The 22,591-nt window shown below is 41.9% G+C and overlaps 1 protein-coding gene across 7 annotated transcripts in view; it reads right to left on the bottom strand.

The window, feature by feature from the left end:
- The window catches only part of LOC146654192 (muscleblind-like protein 1), a 68,311-nt gene that overhangs the window by 11,691 nt on the left and 34,029 nt on the right, over nt 1-22,591 (bottom strand). For all 7 annotated transcript variants that reach the window (XM_085380936.1, XM_085380935.1, XM_085380937.1 and 4 more), the window contains exons 3-5: nt 10,522-10,692; nt 3,501-3,725; nt 562-801 (exon numbers count right to left, since the gene is read on the bottom strand). In XM_085380936.1, coding sequence (XP_085237062.1) covers nt 562-801; nt 3,501-3,725; nt 10,522-10,692 — 636 coding nt within the window. The remainder of the gene's footprint in view (nt 1-561; nt 802-3,500; nt 3,726-10,521; nt 10,693-22,591) is intronic.

Below are 22,591 nucleotides of genomic sequence, written 5' to 3'. Positions count from 1 at the left end.
TTACTGTCTCTTTAGAGAAACCGATCGCTGTATTGCGGAAACAAGATCCAAAATATGCCGCAGTCTACACAATTGTCTTCTCAGCAAAAAATGTTACACATCTATCGACTGTGAAAAAGCAAAATGTAAAACTAACAAAGCAGCAAAACAAGGAGGAGCAGGCGAGGGGAGGCTCAGTCACATACTAGCATGATTACTGCTGCTGCTAACAAAGCACACATTGACACAAGCTACATCTGTATCATTTTAGAGCGTACTGAGTCAGAGCTGCAGAGGCACAATGGAGACTAAAGGTTGAGGTTAAAAGCAGGGTAAAATGTACTGGCTCAAGCAACGCTGTCGATACATAGAAAATTATCTCCAGATTAGAGTATTTGTGGTGCAATGCTTCTGCTCCAAACGAAAAAAGAAATTATTTTTGGAAAAACTATACATTTTAAACTTTAATGTACATTAAATGACATTTAGCTTTAATTGCTAACAGCAGGTTGTGAGATTGTAATACTTGAATGTTTCTTAGTTTGATTTGCTTTTGGAGGTGTAATGTAAACAGATACCTACCATGGCTGCAGCAGCTGCAGCTTGGTTGACTTGGTGTTGGGCGGCTTTGATTTTGGCCTGCAGGTGAGCCGGAGGGTGAAAGTACTTGCACTTCTCCCTCGAGCAGCGGCCCTTTATGTAGTCCATACACACGGTGACTGTGTTGTCGTTGGTGTCGATCATGGTGCTATCTGCAGGATGGGCAAAGCGACAGTCGTTCTCCCCACGCGTGCAGTTACCCCTCTGATATTCCCGGCATACCTGGGGCAATGGTAAGGATTTGATCATAAACCTAACACACATACACAGTTACACACATAAGTTACAAAGTTACTGGTGAGTCCACGTGATAAAGCAATCCATCTGCTCTGTCATTTCAGATGGTATCAGACAAGGTAACCGATCTTAATGATGGGTTCGGCCATTAATGTTGATTGATAAGCAGAACAGATCCTAACCAACGTTTACAGACTCATTAATCACACCGCATTCATCCATTATTTAAATGAGAACTGTTTTTGTTCTTCCTGAGTCTGACAGGAGGGGGCAGCACTTGCATGAACAATTGGGAAAATGCCTTCTTCATTCTGAACGTACAGACTCAATGAGGCTCATGGGAAATATGAAGCTGGTTACCCTCGAGGGAGGCTGTAGCTGACGTAATTGTCAGCCGCTGGCACACAGTAGCAAACACATGCGCGCACACACACACACACAAAAGGTGGGTGTATATATATTATAAGGCAGCACTGTTTTTTTTTTAAATTTAGGCACTCAAAGAGCCTTGCAATAACTTCAGATCTCTGCTCTCGGCGCTCCATCAGACCGTTGAGTCTGAACTGGATTCGAGATGCAATCCTCCACCAAAAGAAATGCAATTTCATGGTGCGTTGTATTGATCTATCAGTTACTGTGATGGAACAAGCCATTTACTAAGTCTGTTTACCAGTCTCCCTGTCTGCGTGCATAAAGGATTTGATTTGTGGTGGACCGGCTGCCAGACAAAAGGCCACCAGCACAGTTATCTGCAAACTGCTCTGTCTCCAGTCCTGACAGCTCATCATCTACGTTCACTGACTGCTGTGAGTGATAGCGTTTCTCTCTTTGCCTGTCCCTTGTTTCTCGTGGGTACCTCTCCCTTTCTCAGATATGTATGCCTACACGTGCACACCACCCCACCACTGCTAACCAGTAACTACTGCTACTTGTCTTATTTTTTTTTAAACGAGAGACTGCCTTGTTGTCAGGCAGATATTGTAGAGGCGGGTGAGGGAGGGAGGAAACTTGGAGAGAAGGGAAATGTAAGCGTGGTTGACGAATATAGAGTAAAAAGACAAGGATGGAGATGGAGGAGAAAGTGAGAGCCTTTGGTGATGAGGTGTATGTAGGCTGTCATAGGAAAAAAAAAACAGGGGAGGACTGAATGATAGGATTTGATGTTCTCGGGACCAGATGTCTAACTATCCCCCTGAGCTACTTGCATCACCATGGTTGCAGGTGACCAACATATGACTTTATGCATGCTGACATGTTGCAGCATACCGTATGTAAGGAAAAGACAGCAAGACTTCTGGAGCATATTTTCTCAGGAAAACTGTCTGGGGCATTGTCTTCTAAAATTGGAATTTCTCACAGCCTAAAGGAAACAGTCCGTAACACATCAACTGAGCGGTATGTGTGTCGCTCCACAGAATTCCAGCTATGTTTACTTTGAACGACACACACTGGAAACTGAAATATGACTGGCCCCTTTCTCTAAGATATTTTTAGCAAACCTAGTTCCTTTCAAATTAAGAAACTAGGATATGAAATCTCCTCATCAAAAAGTTTCACCCACACATGCAGCCTCACTACGTCTCCTGCAGCCTGACCACCACAGATGCCGTTGACCAACAGGCCTCTCTATCTAAAAGGAAAACAGTGGAATGAGGAGAGTATTTCTGATTTGGTTGATAAATATTTCATATCCCTTTGCTATCGATCTTTTGCAGGACAAATCTTTTTAATCCTTAGTCTGAATCGAGAGGTGCATGCTCTCCTGCTCGCAGCGTCTTGCCTCCACTTATCCTTAACCTCTACAGCATGACTTGTACTAACGCCTCCATAAAATTCAGTCAGCGGCCTTTGCTTTGTTTCTGGTATCTCTGTCTCTGCCTGCTCCAACCCCTCCCCTGATGACCACAACAGGTCTACAAATTGATTTCCTATCTTCCGCCTCCATCTCTCTTTCCTGTCAGTAACCTGTTCTGTCGCTCTGCATGTTGTCCATTCATTCACTTGGTCCAAAGACTTACTCAGCCTCACCCCCATTAATTACCCAGCTACCCAACATTACATCTTAAATGTAACCTTCCTGCATTCTTGCACGCCTCCTGCCTGCCTCCAACGATTTCCCCATTATTCCGCTGCCACTGTTTCTCGGGTGGGGCTACATAATGGATGAGATTGACTTACTGTCCAATTAATGATTATCTGAACGCAGCTGGAGGAGGGGCGCTCATCAGGTTTCAAAGAACTAATTGCTTTCCGAGAAGAAGTAAAGATTTTTCTGAAAATGACATATGTACATTATAACCCGAGCTTGTGCCAGACAAAGTTATCCCCTTCGTATCGATAGTGTCAGCAATGGTAATGTTTGTGGATGCTTTCATTAACATCTCATTCTCTTGCTTAAGTCTGAGAAATAACTCTGTCTTGGTAATGGCATGTAGTTAGTGTAACAGAAATGGTGTAGATACACAGACGTACAAACAAGACTGTTAATATTGAATAGACAGATCCTACATCTGAAAAGCTTCTGTTAGAAAGGAGTGAAAAAGGTATTTCTCCCAATCGTTTTTTATAATCTGCGAGCGGCAAAGGAATCACAAAAAATTATGCAAATCCTCCCGATGTGCTTTCATATATTTTTTCCCCACTTTTTCTTGCGAATGTGTGTAAATGTTTGTGTTCCTCCTCACCTCCAGTCTGTCTGTCCTCATGAGTTTCTGTGCAGCAGCGGCGGCAGCAGCAGCAGCGGGTATGGGAACGCTGGGGTTGCTGGTGACCAGTACGGGGGCACTGGGCAAGATGTCAGCGGGCATCAGGCCGGGCGACACAGGGCCAAGGTAGGGGTTAAATGCAGCAGCCGCTGCTGCAGCAGCATTGGCATTGGTTGCAAGGCTGGGTGTGACTGAAAACATGGGCTGAGAGCACATGCAAAATAAGAGAGTTGGTCAAAATTGATCCACAATGATTTCTCACAGTCTATGTATAAAGATGCTACATATATAATCACATTGTTTCTTCCTCATATAATTATTACCTCTGGTGGATATACAGCATATGATGCAGAAGATTATCAGTAGCAAAGCAAAAAATAGGAACTCTGATTGTGGATGTGGAAGGAAAGATGCAAAAACAGATAATTAACAGGCTTACATCTGAGGAAAAAGAACATGGCTGCTCATCTTTCATTTGCACTAACGCGCAGAGCAAGTGTCAGTATGTGGTGTCACCTTCTTCCATTGATCAGATTGAATCACATGCTTCATACCCCAGATATCACACAGTTAGCAGTACTGATGAAGGACGTCAAGCTGTGTGAGCATGTGAGTGGGGAGAGACGCTTCACTGTAAGATAAAGTACTGCCTGTATGCGTTGTACTGGAGTTTGACAGAGAGAGGAGTATGCACTGCAAAGTTTTCCCTGCCTGATCCTGACCTCAGCCCCAGTCTAAGGATTGTCTTTTGAGCCCCTGCCAACAGGACACAGTGAGTAATAGAGGAGCGGCAGCCAGGGCTGTACTGATACATTCTTCCTAAAACCTCCTCACTGCTCAGCGATGACTCAGAAAATCAGAAATAATTCTTTCGGCACTGCCCTCTGGAATGTCTGAAGAGTTGTTTGCAATCATAAGGTGCTCTGGAAAAGCAGATGTGTCTCACTCCAGGTGCTCAGATATCAGTTTGAGATATTTGCAGCTTGGGGTTTGGATGGAATAAGCATGATGTCATCTAAAACATTTGCGGTCATGGGGTTTTAACTATGCAGTGATATCATCTTGCGAAGAGTTTGAAAGCTTACTAATAGGCCTTTTTTGGAACACGTCAAAGTTTCAGTATCGATATGAAATTGAATATTCGCATTAATTAACAAAAATGTTACAACAGAAACATCTATAATTGCATGCAGGGCTTAATTACAGTTCAGCAGTATTTGTTTTCACTATTCCCAGTAAAATGTGTTATCCTCTCTTTTTCAGGGCATGTTTGCTGTTGTTGTTTTTTGCATAACGGTGGAAAACCTAAAGTTAAGTTTTGCTGAAAAGTCCCCACTACAATTATAATGATCATGATGGTAAAATGTGACGTAACAGTCATTGCACAACTTTATTTATCTAAATTGCGGTTTTACCAATTAGCCACTGAACTGGTTATAATGGACTAAGAAACATACTATATAAAGACATTCAATACATATTGAAACTCTTTGTAAACAAGCTTAAATTCAGATTTGAATATTCTAAGATTTGTACGTCAGACGCACTGACCTAGTTTGACCTTTCTTTGTTGTAGTGCAAACACTTTGCCACATGAGCCATAACTTCAGCTCCTAAATATTTAAACACAGAGATGTGGCCAATTACACCCAGCCACTGGAATGTCATTGGATTGTGGCTTCATGCTTTGACTTATTTTATTTTCAAAGAGGATCTGTACTAAACAGGTCCTTTCCTACTGTGAGTGAGTGACAACCAGCTGTGACAGACCCTAACCACTTCACTGTGTTCATGGTCCAATGCATGAAATTAAAGTAGGTTACCTACATACACTGAGGAAGGATGGATAGCTGCAGATAAAAGAAAAAAAGGGAAATAAAATGTGGTAGAGATACTAAGGGTGGAAGAAGGAGACTGAGCTACAAACACAAGGTGAGGTTAGGAAGAATAAAGTCTGATTCTTAGAAAGGTAAGTACCCGGTTTTACCCTTTGATCCCTGTGCACAGAACATGCTCTATTTTCTTGACTTTTCTTTGTAGTGGAGGTCTAAAGCCATCTCTCCTCACTGCTGTCATCCTATCTCCTTCACTTTACCTACCTGTCTTACCCTGCCCATTTATCTATTTCGGCTGCATTCCCTTCTCCGTTTCTTCTTCTGCTGTGTCCTTCTTTGTCAGCTTGTCTTCCTGCTTCTTCTCTCGTCTTGCTTTCTCTCACCCCATGACATAAACAGAAAGGAAGGCTTTGCTGTTCCAGGGAGATCTATGCTTCTTTAAACCCCCATCCCTCCCAATGGGGCTCTCAACTCAGCCTCTCTTTTCTAGATAGGGTTGATAAGCCATCAGCTAAGTGTGCACTTGCAGATGTGCGTCAAAGCACACTGCATCTTTTGAACTCCTTTGAATAGTGTTAGACAAATTCACTCCAGTGCTCTCACTTAAACATAAAGGGACAGTGGAGATGACAGAGGAATTACTTCAAGCCTGACTGGCAGTTCTCATTGTTTCTGTAAGGTTTCTGGATCGGTCATGGAAGGATTCATTTGGCTGAACGGGGCTGTGGCTATCACCTTGAACATCCTTGGAGCATGCTGCGCATACATAGAGCAACATCTTAACTCAATTTTGTGTGTGTATGTTACATGGCTTTATGGATGTGCTGTTAATCATTTAAAATAATTCCCTTCATTGCCTTATACCAGGACTGGCTATCCATCCATCCATCCACCCATCCATAGTTAGAACCTAACCCAACTGCCTATTTAATCCATTCATCCATCCATTAGTTTTCTATATTATGCAATGTACAAACGAAAGGAAAAGTAAGAATAAACTTTCATCAAATTAACTAATTCTGTCAATTTTCTTTAAGCTAAACATTTTTTTCAAACTCAGTCACAGAACTGTTTTTCATGGCTTTCATGTTTTTCAAGTTCATTTAAAGAACACTGAACAGACAAACAACCCTACCCACCGGCAGTCCTATGATTGGCCCGAGTGCTGATCATATGATTGCCCTTATGATCGGTTTACATTGGACAAATGCTACAAATATTTTTAGGGGGGTTTAAAATCGGGAAAAAAACAATGTTTTCAATAACCCTTACACACTGTTTATACTTCATACCTTTGTAATATGGTCCTATTTGGAATGTATTTGTTTTATTGAATGTGAAACTGGCAAGAACATTCTGGAACTTCTGGGATTTATTATATAACCACTAAACCTATAAACACTGTCTTTATTATTGTCATTAAGCAAATCCTAGGAAATTACCAAGTATAATTATGAATGTTAATTTAGCAATAATAAACCGTTAGATGACAAAGCACACAAAATTGCTTATTGCAAATTGGTCTGTGCATTCACAGCAGTGGTAGGAAACTTTGTGTATGTGTCACACATGTATTCTACAGTCACACATGTATTCTACATGTGTGACTGTTTTTCCTATACTCACTGAAATGGCATGGATTCTGGTCCTTATGAGCGTCATGTCTGATCAATCTTGTGCTATTTCACATACAGTGCTTAACAAATTATCAGAACACCCAGTATAAAGTCTGTGTCACAGATGATCTTAATTACACAGCATAATTACCAAAATCACTGCTATCATGGTTTCTGTAGTGATTATTCCACCAGTAAACATCAGCTAATCAAAACTATGCTCCTAATGTTAAAATATAATTGCTGCTGTTATCCATAAATTTTCAAATGTAATGTTTTACAAAAGAGTTGAAAAAATAACTAGAATGTCATTAATTAAGATTAAGACGCAACATTTCAATTATTTACTTGCTGGACAAACAAAAATGTATGTTATGCTTGATTCATTTCTGACTTCTCAGAGAGAAGTCCAGTGTGCCGACTATTTGGGTCTAAAATGTGAATTCAGTTTGTTAGCTGTTCAATAAATACCAATAAAACAAGACAGCTTTCTGAAATATTTGTGTCTTTTTGTTGTTTTAATGACAAGTCGTCAAATAAATTTGTTAAGATCTGTAAAGTGGTAAGCAGTATGTGCTGCACTGACACTCGATCGAGCCAAAGTTTATATTGTGCTGGCTACTGTGCCAAATCTGTACTGTGTAATTTTTTTGTGCCTGCTCACTGTCTTCATATAGAGTATGTGTGTCTGCTTCCCATCATTCATTGTTTCTACTGGTCATGTCAATGCAGAAGCTTCCGAGACAGCATGTTTGCATTGCACCTTGCCAAACCATTCACGCACAGTACAAACCACAGGAAATAATGGTTTTCAGAGGGCAGCGGTGCTGATGCTGATGTTACATTTCGGGCCCTCTACAGGAACCTGGGCAAATATGGTGGGAACGCAGCTCTCGTGACAGTGTCAGGTCTCATTTGAGCTGTCACTACTGTCCCATAAAAAATTCACACTGACATCATGTGTGCAGTTACACAGTTTCAAAATTCACTAAAACCACCATATTGACTCAGACTAGTGGACATAAAATCCATCTAAATGGATATGGGCCAAACAGAGCCCTCAACTCATTACCACCAAAGGACTGACAAACACAAAACACCTTACAATACTCATCAAAAGACTCAAAAACAAAAAAACTTACACAAATCCACTACAAACTGTATCTGGGAACAATATGCTTATTTGCACACTCAGTCACATAGTTACTGAACACACATCTAAATTATACTATATTTGCAGATTTTGCATCTTGCACATCTTCGTCTTGTCTCGTCTACAATATCTTGACAATAACTTGAACCAAAGGAAAAAATGGAGTCAAGCTAAGTTCAATGGATATAACTTTTTAGGAAAATTTAAACAAGAGTTTGTGCTGGCCTTTAATTCACTAAAATCTAACTTCTATCCTTTTTTAAACCCTCATATAATTGTGAGTATTTTTCCGATATCAAGCAACATTTTAGACCCACTGCTATAAATGACTAAATTCAATTAACATTTCGCAGTTAAATATTTTTTACCTGTTGAAAACAGAACATTTTAGACATATGGTCATTGGTATGGGTATTTATTGTAATAATTATCCATAATTAAGCCCGGAATGTTCAAACCGTTATATTAATAGGTAAGTAACCGTAAGTACTCTGTCCACTGACAAGGTCCAGCAAATCAAGCCAACTTGCATATTAAAAATGGATGGCTATAGAGTGGTTATTCGTTTTTTAGACGTGTATTTCAATAGAATGTTTTATATGCAATGTGCAGTTAATTGCCACTTTATTAGGTACATAATTATTAATAGCTTTAGGCCCCATTTTGCCTTTAAAACATCTTTAATTCAACAAGGTCTTGCTCAGAGACTGTTTTGAAAAGTGCTTTGTTGGATTAAGATCTTGTGACTGAAGCCCATTGGAGTACTGTGGCACTTTAGTCTGTTTAAAGCGGGCATCAGCAGGTGGGTACACTGTGCTCATAAAAAGATATATTCAGGTAGGCTGTGGTATTTAAATGATGCTCAGTTAGTATGATGGGGCGCCAAGAAATTATTCGCTACATCATTAAATCACCACCACTGGCAGCTTGAAAGGTTGATAGAAGGCATAACGGATCTATGCTTTCTTGTTGTTTTCGCCAAATTCTGACCTTACTACCTGAAGGTCACACTAGATATTGAGATTCATCACACTGGGCAAAGTTTTTCCAATCTTCTGTTGCCCACAAGATTGGAAAAACTTGAACTTTGAAGCAGTATCCCATCTACTTCAAGGTTCAAAAGGTTGTGCATTCAGAGAAGCTCTTCTGCGTACTTTGGCTGTAGCAAGTGGTTAGTGGAGTTACTGCTGGATTCCTATCGGCTCAAAGAAGTCTGTCCATTCTCCTCCGACCTCAGGCATCAACAAGGCATTTTGCTGCTCAGTGGACATTTTTCACCCGGCACACAATGCACCCGACCCCTATGGCGCCTCCTGCGGGTGGTGGGCCTGCGGGAGGATGGGCCCATGTCTCCTCTTCGGGCTGTGCCCGGCCGGGCCCCATGGACTAAGGCCCGGCCACCAGACGCTCGCCCTCGGGCACCCTCCCTGGCTCCAGGGCGGGGCCCCGGTAACCCAGGGTAAACTGTTCCCTCAATATTCTTTTCATAAGGGTCTTCTGAATCGCTCTTTGTCTGGTCCCTCACCCAGGACCAATTTGCCATGGGAGACCCTACCAGGGGGCAAAAGTCCCCAGACAACATAGCCCTTGGGATCCCTGGGACACACAAACCCCTCCACCACGATAAGGTAGCGATTCAAGGAGGAGCCTCCTGGGTGAGGTGTTCCAGGCATGTCCCACCGGGAGGAGGCCCCGGAGCAGACCCAGGACATGCTGGAGAGATTATATCTCTCGGCTGGCCTGGGAACGCCTTGGTATTCCCCGGGATAAGCTGGAGGAGGTGGCTGGGGAGAGGGAGGTCTGGGCCTCTTTGCTTAGGCTGCTGCCCCCGCGACCCGGCCTCGGATAAAGCGGATGAAGATGGATGGATGGATGGATGGATGGATGGACATTTTTCAGAGAATTCTCTACAAACCTCCAGGGTTTGTAGAGAGGTGTAGAAAGGTGGACAAGAATATACCTGCTGCTCGGTCTGTGGCTTTTTGTCTGACTCAGGGACCACGGCGTTGTTCTTTGTAGACATATTTTCCTCATTGCCTTGTTTAAACCGCCAAAAATGGTGGTTTAAATTTCGTGACTCACTGACGAACCATTTTGTGGCATGCAGTCTAACGACATCGTATTTTGGTGCCTGCTCGGATCACTTGGAACCTCAGGCGAGCAGGTACTAAAAAAGGTACCTGGTACCAGGCACTATGACCTAATGGAAAACCCTGAAAATGTGGCGAACCGTGCCAAGTCGATCTGAGTAGGTACTAATGGAAAACTGACTTTTGACCATGTCTACATGCCAAAATGCACTCAGTTGATGCTATGTGATTGGCTGATTAGACATTTTTGTTAATGGGCAGTTGAACAGGTGTACCTAATAAAGTGTCTGGTGAGTGACTACTCACCACTGGTTGTAGCTGTGTGCCGGGCATCATGGCGTTAGCGAGCTGCATCTGCTGGGCCAGCATGGCCATGTTTTTCTGTTGGATGAGGTTGTTTCTTCCATTGATCTCTAGCTGGGTCTTTAGGTGAGGAGGAGGATGCAGGTACTTACAGTTCTCTCTGGAACAGCGGCCCTGATGGGATGAGAGACGAAGAGAAAGGAGGAGACAAGGAGGGCAAAATCAAGGGAGGGGGGTGGGGAAGAAAGACACATGGGAAGTGGTGGATTAGAATCCTGTTCCCTTTAACCACAGCCTAATGTATAGAAGTAATGAGCCTTGAATTAAGTCGCTTCCCTCCTATTTAACCGGTGCCGACCTCACATCCTTGACATCTGGGCCTGCCACTCTTTTTGCCATAAAGCAGACCAATCAGTTCTGCAGAAGATGTAGGCTTACTACCTTCTCTATTTTCTCAAGGTCCCATTGGGAGACAAATTAGCTCCAAGAGCAGAGATAAAGAGGATTAACTGTCTATCTGCTCCTTCTAAGAGATTGCTTTACACAAAGCAAACATTAAACAAACACAATGTTGCCGTGTGTCTGTGATAAAAGGAACACTTCATTGTCTGGAAATTATTTTTTTGGTTTCATTTGTTTATTATTTGATCAAAATCATGAACTTTGTGATCATAATTTCTTCAATGCTGAAATAACATCTTTAAATTAAGTCTAATTTTAAAAGTAAAAACAATTGCGTTGAATTGATTCGGCATTGTTGGTCTAACCACAAAGAAAATTTGTTTTGGGAATCTAAATTAGCAAAAGCTCCCCAGTCTCCTCCATCCTACCACCTAAGAAGCTGTTCAACTTGATGCTCGATGTTTTAAAAAGCCCTGTGAATCACCATTGATCTCCACTCAATTCAAACAAATGAGCCATGTGTCAATATGGGACATAATTTCAGTAAAGATGAGGCGGGAGAACTGATGTAGGATCGATACGTGATTGGAGACTCCTGTGACACGAAACATAAACACATTATGGCAATCTAATGCTGTATTATGCTACTATGCTAGAGACTGTGGTCTGTGTCTGTGCGGACTCACTGCTGTGGGTGCTTATATTCATTCTGCAGCCAGCAGCCCAAAGGGAGGAGAGAATGTAATTTACACTCTCATAATGCCTGCTCCACTGAACACTCCCCTGGCTAGGTGTAATATCTTAGATATCTCCACCTCTCTTTCACTCCCCCTTTCTTCCTCATTCTCTGCCTTTCACATCAATCCCCATACATCCTGAGCCCCGTGCTGATATTTGCTCTCCTCATCATGAATACAGAGCAGCGCAAGTACCGACGTACTGCTGTGATCTGTGTATATATTCATGTATGTGTGCAGCATTTGTACTACTCCTTGCCTTTGTCAGCTTCTCTCTCTGTCTTCTTCTTGTGCCTCAACCACCTCATCAAAATGCATCCTCAATCCATCTATTCCCATTACTGCTTTATGTAAAAAAAATTTCAGGGGGATTGGGAAACCAGCCCTGCGACAACTCCACAGTGTCCCCTCCCATGGGGAATTAAAGGTTGGCTGTCATGCGACTGCTTATCTCAGTGAGATTACCTGCTGCTCACTGTGGCCTACTATGACACCTTCCTTCACAGCCTAACACATACACTCTCCCACTCTGGCTTTATGCTTAACACCTCTCTTCTTTCTCCTCCTTTCACTTCCTGGTCTTGCTCTGTCTCTGCCTCTTTCCCATTTATTCTGCCTAGCTACAGCATGAAAGGTACTTTGCATTGGAGAGCAGCAGAATGTCAAGACTTCATCCAGCATTTTGATTGGCTAAAAGCTGTGAGGACTAGCATTCCTAGCCTGACCATTGGCCCAAAGGCCCACATTGACAATGCTCCAAGTCATCCCTCCCGGTTCATCCCTATGTGGCTGTAAACTATTGATCAGTGTTAATTGGTTAATGTCTTTTGATTTTCAGGGTACATTCCCTCTGGACTCAAGCATGTCAAATCCAGCCGTGTGTGTGTGTGTGTGTGTGTGTGTGTGTGTGTGTGTGTGTGTGTGTGTGTGTGTGCAATCAACTGTGACAATGCAGCCCCTCAATTACATAAATTACAGCTCTATCTGAGGGCTGTAATTTATTTAAGCTCTTTTTCAGCGGGGTTCCCTGCATCAGTTTTCAGTGGTCAAAGCTCAAAAGGTTTTAAACACTTACACATTTTAACAAGCCATACTGGGAATAAGCTGCAAAATAATTACTTCAAGAATAAGAAACTTTTGTAAAGGTTTTTAAAGAAGAAAAGGTTTAAGCTTCTGGTAAACAGGTGGTGGAAGTGCTTTTCTATGACGAGCAAGAATGTAGATGATCTCATGTTGCCAGTTTTTTATCGAAATATTTATATAAAAAACAACTACCTGACATTCTGGTGCTTTTAACTGGCACCACTCAATCGTTCACTGCAGTCAAACAGTGTTATTTTCAAAATAACATGGACAAAATTCTTAGGTTATGTTTTCGAAAAAGGTATTTTCTTTCTCGAAGATGAACAATATCAGCAAATTACGTGGATCCTGATAAAGACAGAATCTGAATTATCGTTTATTGGCTACATTCAGAAAGGTCAGCGCCCTAATATATTCATCCCCCTCTATTTTCACCAGCAGGGCCATTATCTATAGCAGCGTTGTTGTTCTCCAAACAATGCCATGCATGAGCCCGTGGTCCTTGCCAATCATTGTCTGTGATGTTAATGTTTTGGCTTCTCTCTTGTGCCTTTTCACCTGTCTGCCTGTCCTCCATGGAGACGTTAATATGCTAACAGACTACCAGCATCTGTCTCTCAAGCACTCTCCCTACTGTTCCATCTTCTTCTCCTCTCATCTTATTTTTGTCTCTTCTGTCTTTTTCCAATTCTTCAGGTCCAGTTCTCTGCAACTCCCTGCCCCATTCTTTCTTCTTAAGAATTAAGCAAGTTTCACACGTTTGGTTCACTCTCCAAATAATGGAGGTAGCTATTCCTCAAATCCAGATTCTAACACTTGAACCAATTTACCTTCCCAATATTTTAGTTGAAGCAAAGAATAGTTAAATGGTTAGCACTTTAAAGACAGGAAATCACTTTTCACTATTAAGGTGTATGGAGAATAGAGCAATCTGTTGTTAAAAATCACCTTAGCCTCATTAAACCAGATTTCTCCCATGTTTATTATAGTTCCACACATGCAGGTTATTCTGGTTCGGCACCCAGTACCAACTTTCCAGCTGGTCTCCAGCTTGACTATATAAAGGGGAGAAATCTCATTAGCTTTATCATGCACACCTGTCCGTTGAACCTCCCTGACACTGCCCCTTGAGCTCACAGTACCAAACCTCCCCTGCAGCTGAGCCAGCGACCGAACCTCCGCCACAGTAAGTAACAAGGAAGTCTTGGCCAAGATGTTCGACAGCTACACTGAGAGTTTCTGAAACCCACAGAGGCAATAAGTCATAAGTAATAATAAGTTATAAGTCAGTAGATAAACTGATTGATTTCCAGATTGTGAGTTTAACCCAGAAAATTGGAGTTTTGGTCGAGAGTGCAACATCCTCGACGTCTGGGCAACCACCTTCGGTTGCAAGGTGCAATCGGAATCCTTGTAGAAACTGCAGTTCCTCTCACACAGATTGGAAAATGTTTACAAATAATTGCTTACTAAAATGCTTGCTGACTTAATAAATACAACAAATTGTTACCAGATTCCAATCAATCTGCCCAAATGAGCAAAACTCGCCTGTGATGAGTCTCTTTCGAACAGTGGACTTAATTCATTTAAATGCAAGGTTCTGGTTATATTCCTATATAATAGCATGGCTGCCAAGTACCTATGTAGTTTCAGAGCAACAGAGACAGTCAGCAGACTGACTGTCTCTGTTGTTTTATCACCATCTTGACGTACCAAATTCTCTCTGAAAACGGCACGTGACTGTGAGTCGTCATACACCAGGTCCCTAACTTTAACATGGCCATTTCAAGATCGCAAGTTTATTGCACACCGTTGTAATAATTCTGTGACTGAAGCCGGTACAAAGATTAACATATCAATTTGTGTCAGCATACAGTGATAGATAAGTGAGTGGATATAAAAAGATTTTATTCTGAAATCTTTAATCTTAAGGAGACCCTTGGTTGTGACTTGTGGGGCACAGAATTGGTAATTATCTGCTTTTTGTTTTTTCCTAATAAGTGTGTCATGTATTTATAAGAAGGAATAAAACAATTTAATTTCAGGAATTATACAAACTATTACTGCTGTAGTAGTAGTAGTAGTAGTTGTTGTTGTTGTTGTTGTTGTATTATTAATACCACTATTCCATAGCAGTAATTACTGTCAATATGTTTTTTTAACTGCTGCTTTATTTTGTCATCAAATGTAAGTGTATTTTTTGTCATGTCTCGCTCCCATCATCCCCTGGTTCTGAGGTTTCTTCCTGTTAAAGGGAAGATTTTTCTCCCCTTTGTTGCCAAGTGTTTGCTCAAAGTGAATCATTTGATCATTTTATTGTAGAGGATTTACCTTCAAATATAAAGTGTCTTGAGGCGACAGCTGTTGTGATTTGGCACTATATAAATAAAATTTAATTGAACTTAAAATGTATTATATACATAAAGGGATCAAGGGTCAAGACGCTGACCCACATGTTTACGAAGTCATCGAATCACTATTTTTGCGTACATGTAAATGTTTCGGGGCGCTGTGATCTGAAACTCGCAATGTCGGTCTTACTTGTTGCCTGCGGTGCTTTGACAGCTCTCTGAAAGATGTGCCTGAGGAATTCCAGTGAATAAAACCTGTGGCAGAACTCCTCTCAGAGATTGGCAACAGAGGCAAAGACAAGAACAGAAGAAGTAGAAGGCAGACAGTCAGAGAGAGCTACAGAAAAGCAAAAGGGAGTGAGACAGACAGAGACACAGATGCAGAGTGTGCTTTTCATATTAATATTAATCAAAGTGGTCTGTGCAAGTGATTTCGGCTGTGCCTTTGTTGGCATGTATCTACAGTATATCCTCCAAAGGGCTGAATGGCACATTGCTTTCCACAAAGTCCTTCTGCGCGTTCACTCCCGTAATCACACACTGATTCTGAATGATCTTTTAATCTACCCATCCAGAATGACTCATTCCAACTTAACCACACATAATCCAACAGCATCTGATCTTTTCCGCATTTTCACTCTGTCTCTCCTCTCGGTGTGCCTGAGCTCCCCTCAAACCACGGCTGCACAGTGAACACCGTGACCAGTGTGACAACTGTAGAGCTTAAGTCTGGACGGCCACCGTTCCAAGTCCCTTTGCATTATTAATTCTCTCTCAGTGGAACTGCCTTTCCCTCCTGCTCCCAAAGACATGCATCAATCAAGAAAGTGCCGTCTGGTTGAGGGCTGTGGTGAGAATACACAAGCTCACATGCACACGCAGACACGCACTCTGGGGCATGTGCTTTCCTGACCAAAGGGTCCTGTTGGCAAGCATACGTCAGACAAAATATGACATCAGATACGGTACAAAGAACAGCCTGTCTGAGGACTCAGAGTGCTGCCAGACAAGCCAATGTTGTTAGTACGCACACACATACACCCCGCGCACACAGACACACGTACACACTCTAAAACAGAATTTTTATTAAGCAATACAGCTCAGCTGCAAACCACTGGCAAATCAGGCAGTATGTTAGTAGGTAAACCCGATGAGAAACATGTTTTTCGGAGACAAAAAACATCCTGTTTTCATTGCCTTCCCTTTTTCCACCTCTCCCTGTTCCATAGCTAATACCAGCCGGCTATATAAGTCTCATTATCTCGATCCAATCATTTATTAAATCTGGAACACCCCAGGTGCATTAGTATATTAGCCTGGATCAGTTAATGACCTTAAAATCTCATTTAACTGGGCAGAGGGATAAGCCGTTGAGACAACGACAAAGATAGACGTGTGGACAAAAGAATCACAGACAATGATAGACGAGGTGACGCAACACACCTGGTAGAAACTAGTAATGGAACATTACAGCGGACGAATACCGCCGAACGTCACGGCTGACGTAGAATCCGAGGAAAGCTTTTAGCTGCAGTGCTCAATTAGCCAAAACACCAATTACATTGCCCAATAGCACACAGAGTGTTAGCATGTTTTGGGTGGACGTTGGTACAAAATCATTAGCACAGGAAGTTAATGACGGGGCAAAATCATTAGCCCCCGTGGCTAATGACAACACTCTGCTGCTGCTGAGCTGAACTGCTCTTGTGATCTATTACCATACACGACGGACACATCTAACTCAAGCAGCTCATGTCAAAGGAGCATTTGACATTTTGATTCTTTTATTACTGGCTATCATTCTCCTTTTTTAAAAAAAAATTAATATTATGCTCTGCATTAATCAGTCCTTTTTCAAGGTAAGATACAGAGAGAGCTCACAAATCCCAGTGCTTCTTTTATTTGCTCTGAATACACTGGCTAAATCACATCAATCAAAATATCAAAAAATAATGATAAAAGCCTAGAATTTGAATTTGGTAGGATTTTTTTGTTAAGATTGTCTGGATTTAATCGTGAAAAAAAACCCAGATCCCATGCAGGACAGATTTTGAAATTCTTTCCATTTTGCTGTGAGGAAATGAATGAAAGCCTCCAAACAGATGATCAAGAAACAGGTACTTGCTGAAATCACATGAAGTGGACAGAAATGTCTGAGGAATTACAGTGGCATTGCTATTTTACCACCAGTACTGACTTATTTCACAGTGGGCCACCCGACAACTAAAGGAGTGCACTGGAATTGGTTCAGAGAGTGTATACCATGTAATCATTAGACTCCCTTGAGGCCGGGTAAATGAGGATAAGGCATACCTTCTGTATCTGCTGCTGACCGGTCTGAAAGTGAACACCAGCATGGTTAAAAAAAGTCAGCATTAGCACCCAAGAAATAAAAAAAAGGATTAAATGAAACGTCAAAGTGACCAAGTCAGCAGCAGAGCCTTTTTTCATCTTTGCTCACTATGCTCCTTTACTAAAGTCACACAGCTCAGACTTCTTCATTTTATTTTTCACTTGCTTATAGGGCTGTTCGATATAACCATATATATCAGATGACGATATGAAAACGTCTATCGTTTCATTTTACGCTATCGTTTGTTTCGTGGTATCGCAAAATAAACTGTTTACGGCTATATTTTTTCATTATTTTGATGGTCACTGTAGTGGCTATATTAATTTCTTAAAGTTCTCTCTTTCTCTTATATTTAATATAACCACACTACAGACAAGCGCTTGTTTTTATGCGTTGTTGTTATTTCCACATAAACCTTTCACAATAAAGCTCAAGATCCTCAAGACTTTTCAAAATACACAGAATCATGTGAAAGATCTAGAGCAGGGGTCCCCAATCTCAGTCCACGAGGGCCGGTGTGCATGCAGGTTTTAGATCTCACCCTGGGTCAACACACCTGAATCACATGATTAGTTCATTACCGGGCCTCTGGAGAACTTCAAGACACGTTGAAAAGGTAATTTATCCATTTAAATCAGCTGTGATGCATCAAGGACACATCTAAAACCTGCAGGGACACCAGCCCTCGTGGACTGAGATTGGGGACCCCTGATCTAGAGTATTTGCGGATAAGAAGCAAAAAAGAGCCGTCAGGTGCTAAAAAGTAAACCTTAGACTCAAACAGAATAGGCTTTCCCCCGCAGCACGCTGTGTAATAAATACTCACAAAGAAAATGGCGGCCGTTACAATCTATGTCTAAAAATGTATAATTTCATGCATCGGTTAAAACACTCGACGCCCAGCTGGAAACACTTCCCGCAAGACGAGCTGCCCGAGATTCACAGAATTTACAGAAAATGTTACATTTTTGTGATTTATATCGTTATCGGACGATATATGTCTTAATATCGGGATATGAGATTTTGGTCATATCGCACAGCCCTACTTGCTTATAGAATCTGCTTTAAAATGCGGGATGAAAACGTTCAAATAAAAAAAAGTCTCTGTGGCGTCTGACCCTCTCGGCTGCATTATAGGTGGGAAGTGTTATCTTGGCTCCAGCGGGAACGTCATTGTAGAGTTGGGTAAGGCAAAGTCCCTAATTAGCTTTGTTCTCATTTAGTCTACAACGCTATCTCCCCTCAGACAGACAAATACACACATTTTCAAACACATATACACACATATAGACAGCAATGCAGAGAGAGGCGAGAGAGACCACCCCACAGCCCCTGAGATCTGGCCCTTCTTCTCTATTCCTCTTTCAATTAACCCTCTTCCTCCATCCTCTATCCGTTCATCTTTTTCTCTCGGCCTTTATCTCTCCTTCACTCTCTGTCTGAGCGTTCCCTATTCACAATCTTTAAAGTTTAGTCTAATTCAGTTTCATCTCCCATTCACTCTGTCAAAAAGGCAGGCAAAGAGCAGACCCATTAAAACAGGCTTAATGGAAGACTGTTGAACAGGCAGACAGGATTCAACAGCTTTTAGACCTAATTATTTCCTGCCCATCGTTGTAACGCTCGTTCTGCAGTTATACTGTATGGGCGTCACTGGCTGCTGGGGACAGACCTCTGTTCTTTTTTTGGATTTTCTTCATCTAAACCTTCCCCCTCTTTTCATATCTTGCTCTCCATCAATTTTCACTCTGCTTAAATTGCTTTACACTTATTGTCATTAAGTGTTCATTAAGAGGTGGGCTAAAGAGTTTTTGTTTTGTTTTTAATTGTTTGCTTATGACTCTATTTCAAGGCGGGGCGAAAAAGATGGAGTTGTCCTTGTAAATGAACAAAAGATGCTTGCTGACAAAGAATGGCAGCTGCCTTTGGTTTGTGCTGTGATCTTTAGCAGCTACATAAAGTGGCTCCGAAGTGAAAACAAAAGATGCTGTTGGCAACAGGAGACGGGCAACAGAGAGCGCTGCTCTCAGCCAGTGAAAACTGCATTTGACCTGGTCGCTGGAGAGCAAGAAAAACAGTTCGATGCCTTCTCTGCATAATGACCTGAAGAAGGCCTTAATATCAAATGACTGTTCTTTTTTTATGAGTCAAGATCAGATGCAGTAAAGTCAGCTGGCTGGAATGTTTTATTCAGCTCTTCTGATGAGTCATGGGGGACATGGCAGATAATCACAAGACCACAACCTAAAGCTTCAGAGTGTGAAAAACTGAGGGCAAGTTGTCAAATGCTAGTAGAGACATCTCTTCTTACATCCATGTGTGGCACATCTTCATTCACGCTCACACATACTCCTTCAACAAAGGGTGTCACTGTACTGGCATCAGCAGCTAGTGTCATTGCCTTGAGGTTAAAGCAGATAAGAGAGGATTAGCATTCATTACTCCACGGAGTGATGATACACCCACTGCAAGCACACACAAAATGATGCACAGGCATTCTTAAAGCACACACACTCGAGGAGCGTAGCCAAATGCTTTTCTCCAAAGATTATATTAATAATAGAAGGGAAGTACAAAGGAAACAACAGTAATACAGCATGTAATCCTTTGTATCATCAACAACTGCAGAGCTGGAAATCCTTAAACTGAAGCCTTTGGGATACATGACGAGTTTTGGCATTGTTGGGGGAAAAGAAAAAGAAAATAAGCACAACAGTAAAAAGGAATTAGCTATTCAGTGCAAGATTCTTCTATTTCCATGATGGTTTCATGATGAAGTTACCCGTTTCCCATGTGCACTACCCAAGAGCACTCAGAACAAAAGTAAGAATTGTTTAAAAAAACAGATAGATAGGCGTCTTTCCCCCCCTCAGAATCTTGTCTTCTCTACAGGAAAGGAGCATTCAGCACAGAGTGTCTTTTTCCTGTAAAGAGCCAAAAGGGAGCAAAAGTAAAAGACGGACAGAAAGAATAGAAACAAAGACTGAGATGGAGTCACGGGTTAAGGATGTATTCTGTTGGGGTGATATATCATGTAGAAAAGCATGACACAATGTGTCTTAATTCTCTCCCTCACACACTGTGCACAGCAGAGCAAAGGGCCATCACCCCCCTCCGTCTTCACATAGTGCCTTCCGGCTGCACACTCATCCACATCGATCCACATTGATCAAAGTCGGCTTGTACCACTTCAGCAAAGAGCGGGGAAACGCTGGACAGGGTGATCACCTTCTCTAAGCCTCTCTCACAATGGACTCATCTTGTCAGAGCTGCCACTGCCACGTATTGTATCCCGCTGTAGTCGCAACACGTAATGTTGTCCATCCACAAAGCCAATTAGAAAGAAAAAAGTATGAACAAATTCTAAAACTGAACAGAATTTATAGAGGAGCTTACATGAAAAAGCTTGCTTGAGAAAATAAGGATCTGACTGCACTCTAGATGTCATTCAGATCAAATATTTGTGAGGACATGTAGTCCAGTCTAGACTTAAAATACCAGCAGGGAAGCTGCGGTGGTAGACACTGCGGTGACAGACAGCAAGCTGTCGGCAGACCCAACACAACACAGCTGCTGTAGCCCTTCTGATGGCTGAGCCTGATACCGATGTAATCCAGTTAAAGCCTCCTGAAGAATCACAATGTCTAACAGCAAGCCCTGCAACATGCACTATAACAATAAAGGGATATTACAGACATTCTTCAATATTGCACATGCCGAAGAGCTGGCTGGCACCACTCCCGTTCACTTCCGCACTCCCTTTCTCTGTTATTACTTTCCTTCCATCTACACACCATCTTCCTGCACTTCCCTTTTCTCGACCTGTCCATCATTGTCCATGTGACATAATTTGATTTCTGTCCATCACTCTTTCATTGTCTTTCACTTTATTTCGTTGCTACACAGTCTCTTTTCCTTTCTGACGCCACCCTCGTGCCTCATCTGTGTCTCTGCAGGGATTACACTCTCGGTGTCTTTTATGTCACGATGATGCAACTGGTGATGCAGACATTTTCTGCAAATGACACCATCTCATTGCGTCATCTCACCTTGTTCTATTTGTCACTGTTTACTTGTTTTATTTCATTTCATGTGTTCATTTGCTCAGGTTTGCATGAGTTGCATGTTTCCGGGTGGGTTTTACAGGTAGTCTTTGTAGGAAGAAAAGGAGAGAAGAGCCGTGCTGAAAGCAGCCAAACATCCGCTCCATAATGGTCATGAAGGATCAATACTGCATGGCGACAAAGTGCTGATAAACAGTGTGGTTTCTGTTAATTAGCACTTCTCTAACGATCTCTCTCTCTCTCACACATTTTCTCCTCCTCTTTTCCCTACTCTTTCACTTTCTGTACTTCCCTCCCACCCTCTTCATTCCCTTCCATTAAAACCCTTTGTTTCTCTGACTTGATCGCTTGGTCACTCCTCTAAGTCTGCTGACGCTGTCCTCCCAACCAACACTCTATCTCCGAGCAAAGAAAACAAAGTGAGGGGAGGAATCCGAGTTCTTTTCACAAGCGTGATGAATATCCCACTCCTGTGTTTGTGGCTGACAGCTCTCAAGGATGAGATTTAATGAAGCTCTCATCCAACTCTGATTATTTTCTAATTAAAGGAAGGAGTGATGAGGGCAATGAGTAAATTCATGAATGCATGTTTATAAATGCGAGGCAAAAAAACCCCAAAAAACAAAACGACAAATACGCCAATGACAGATGCCAAAGACAGTAATCACACTCAGCTGAATCTTGTTTACTGCGCTCCATTGGGAATGGAGGTCATTTGGCAGGAATACATGATCGTAGCACAGAAGTATGTTTAACATGTTCAGCAAAATGCGCATGCAGCTGCTGTAAGTATTTTTTCTTACTTGCATTAATCCGGCTGGACTTCATGGCTAAGAAACTGGATATCTGCAAACATTTTTTTTAGGATGCTCGGGAGTTAGGAAACTTTAGAGGCAGTTTTCATACCTCTTGTATTTTGCCATTCAGTTCTTATAGTTATTTGTCAAATGTGTTGCTTAGTTGGCCTTTTCAGAAGGTGAAAAAATAAAACCCTAATTAATATCTATGCTGTTTAATGTAAATGTGTTTAAAAGTCGTTGTTGTATTTCAGAACTGAAGGTTGTACAGAGAGCGCAGCTAAGG

Source organism: Rhamphochromis longiceps, linkage group LG14 (assembly GCF_057381845.1).
Source record: "Rhamphochromis longiceps isolate RC_006_pf linkage group LG14, R_longiceps_female_GT1.1, whole genome shotgun sequence".
Taxonomy (NCBI): Eukaryota; Metazoa; Chordata; class Actinopteri; order Cichliformes; family Cichlidae; genus Rhamphochromis; species Rhamphochromis longiceps.
The sequence above is the reverse complement of the archived record's forward strand: the minus strand, read 5'-3'. Positions and strand labels throughout refer to the sequence as shown.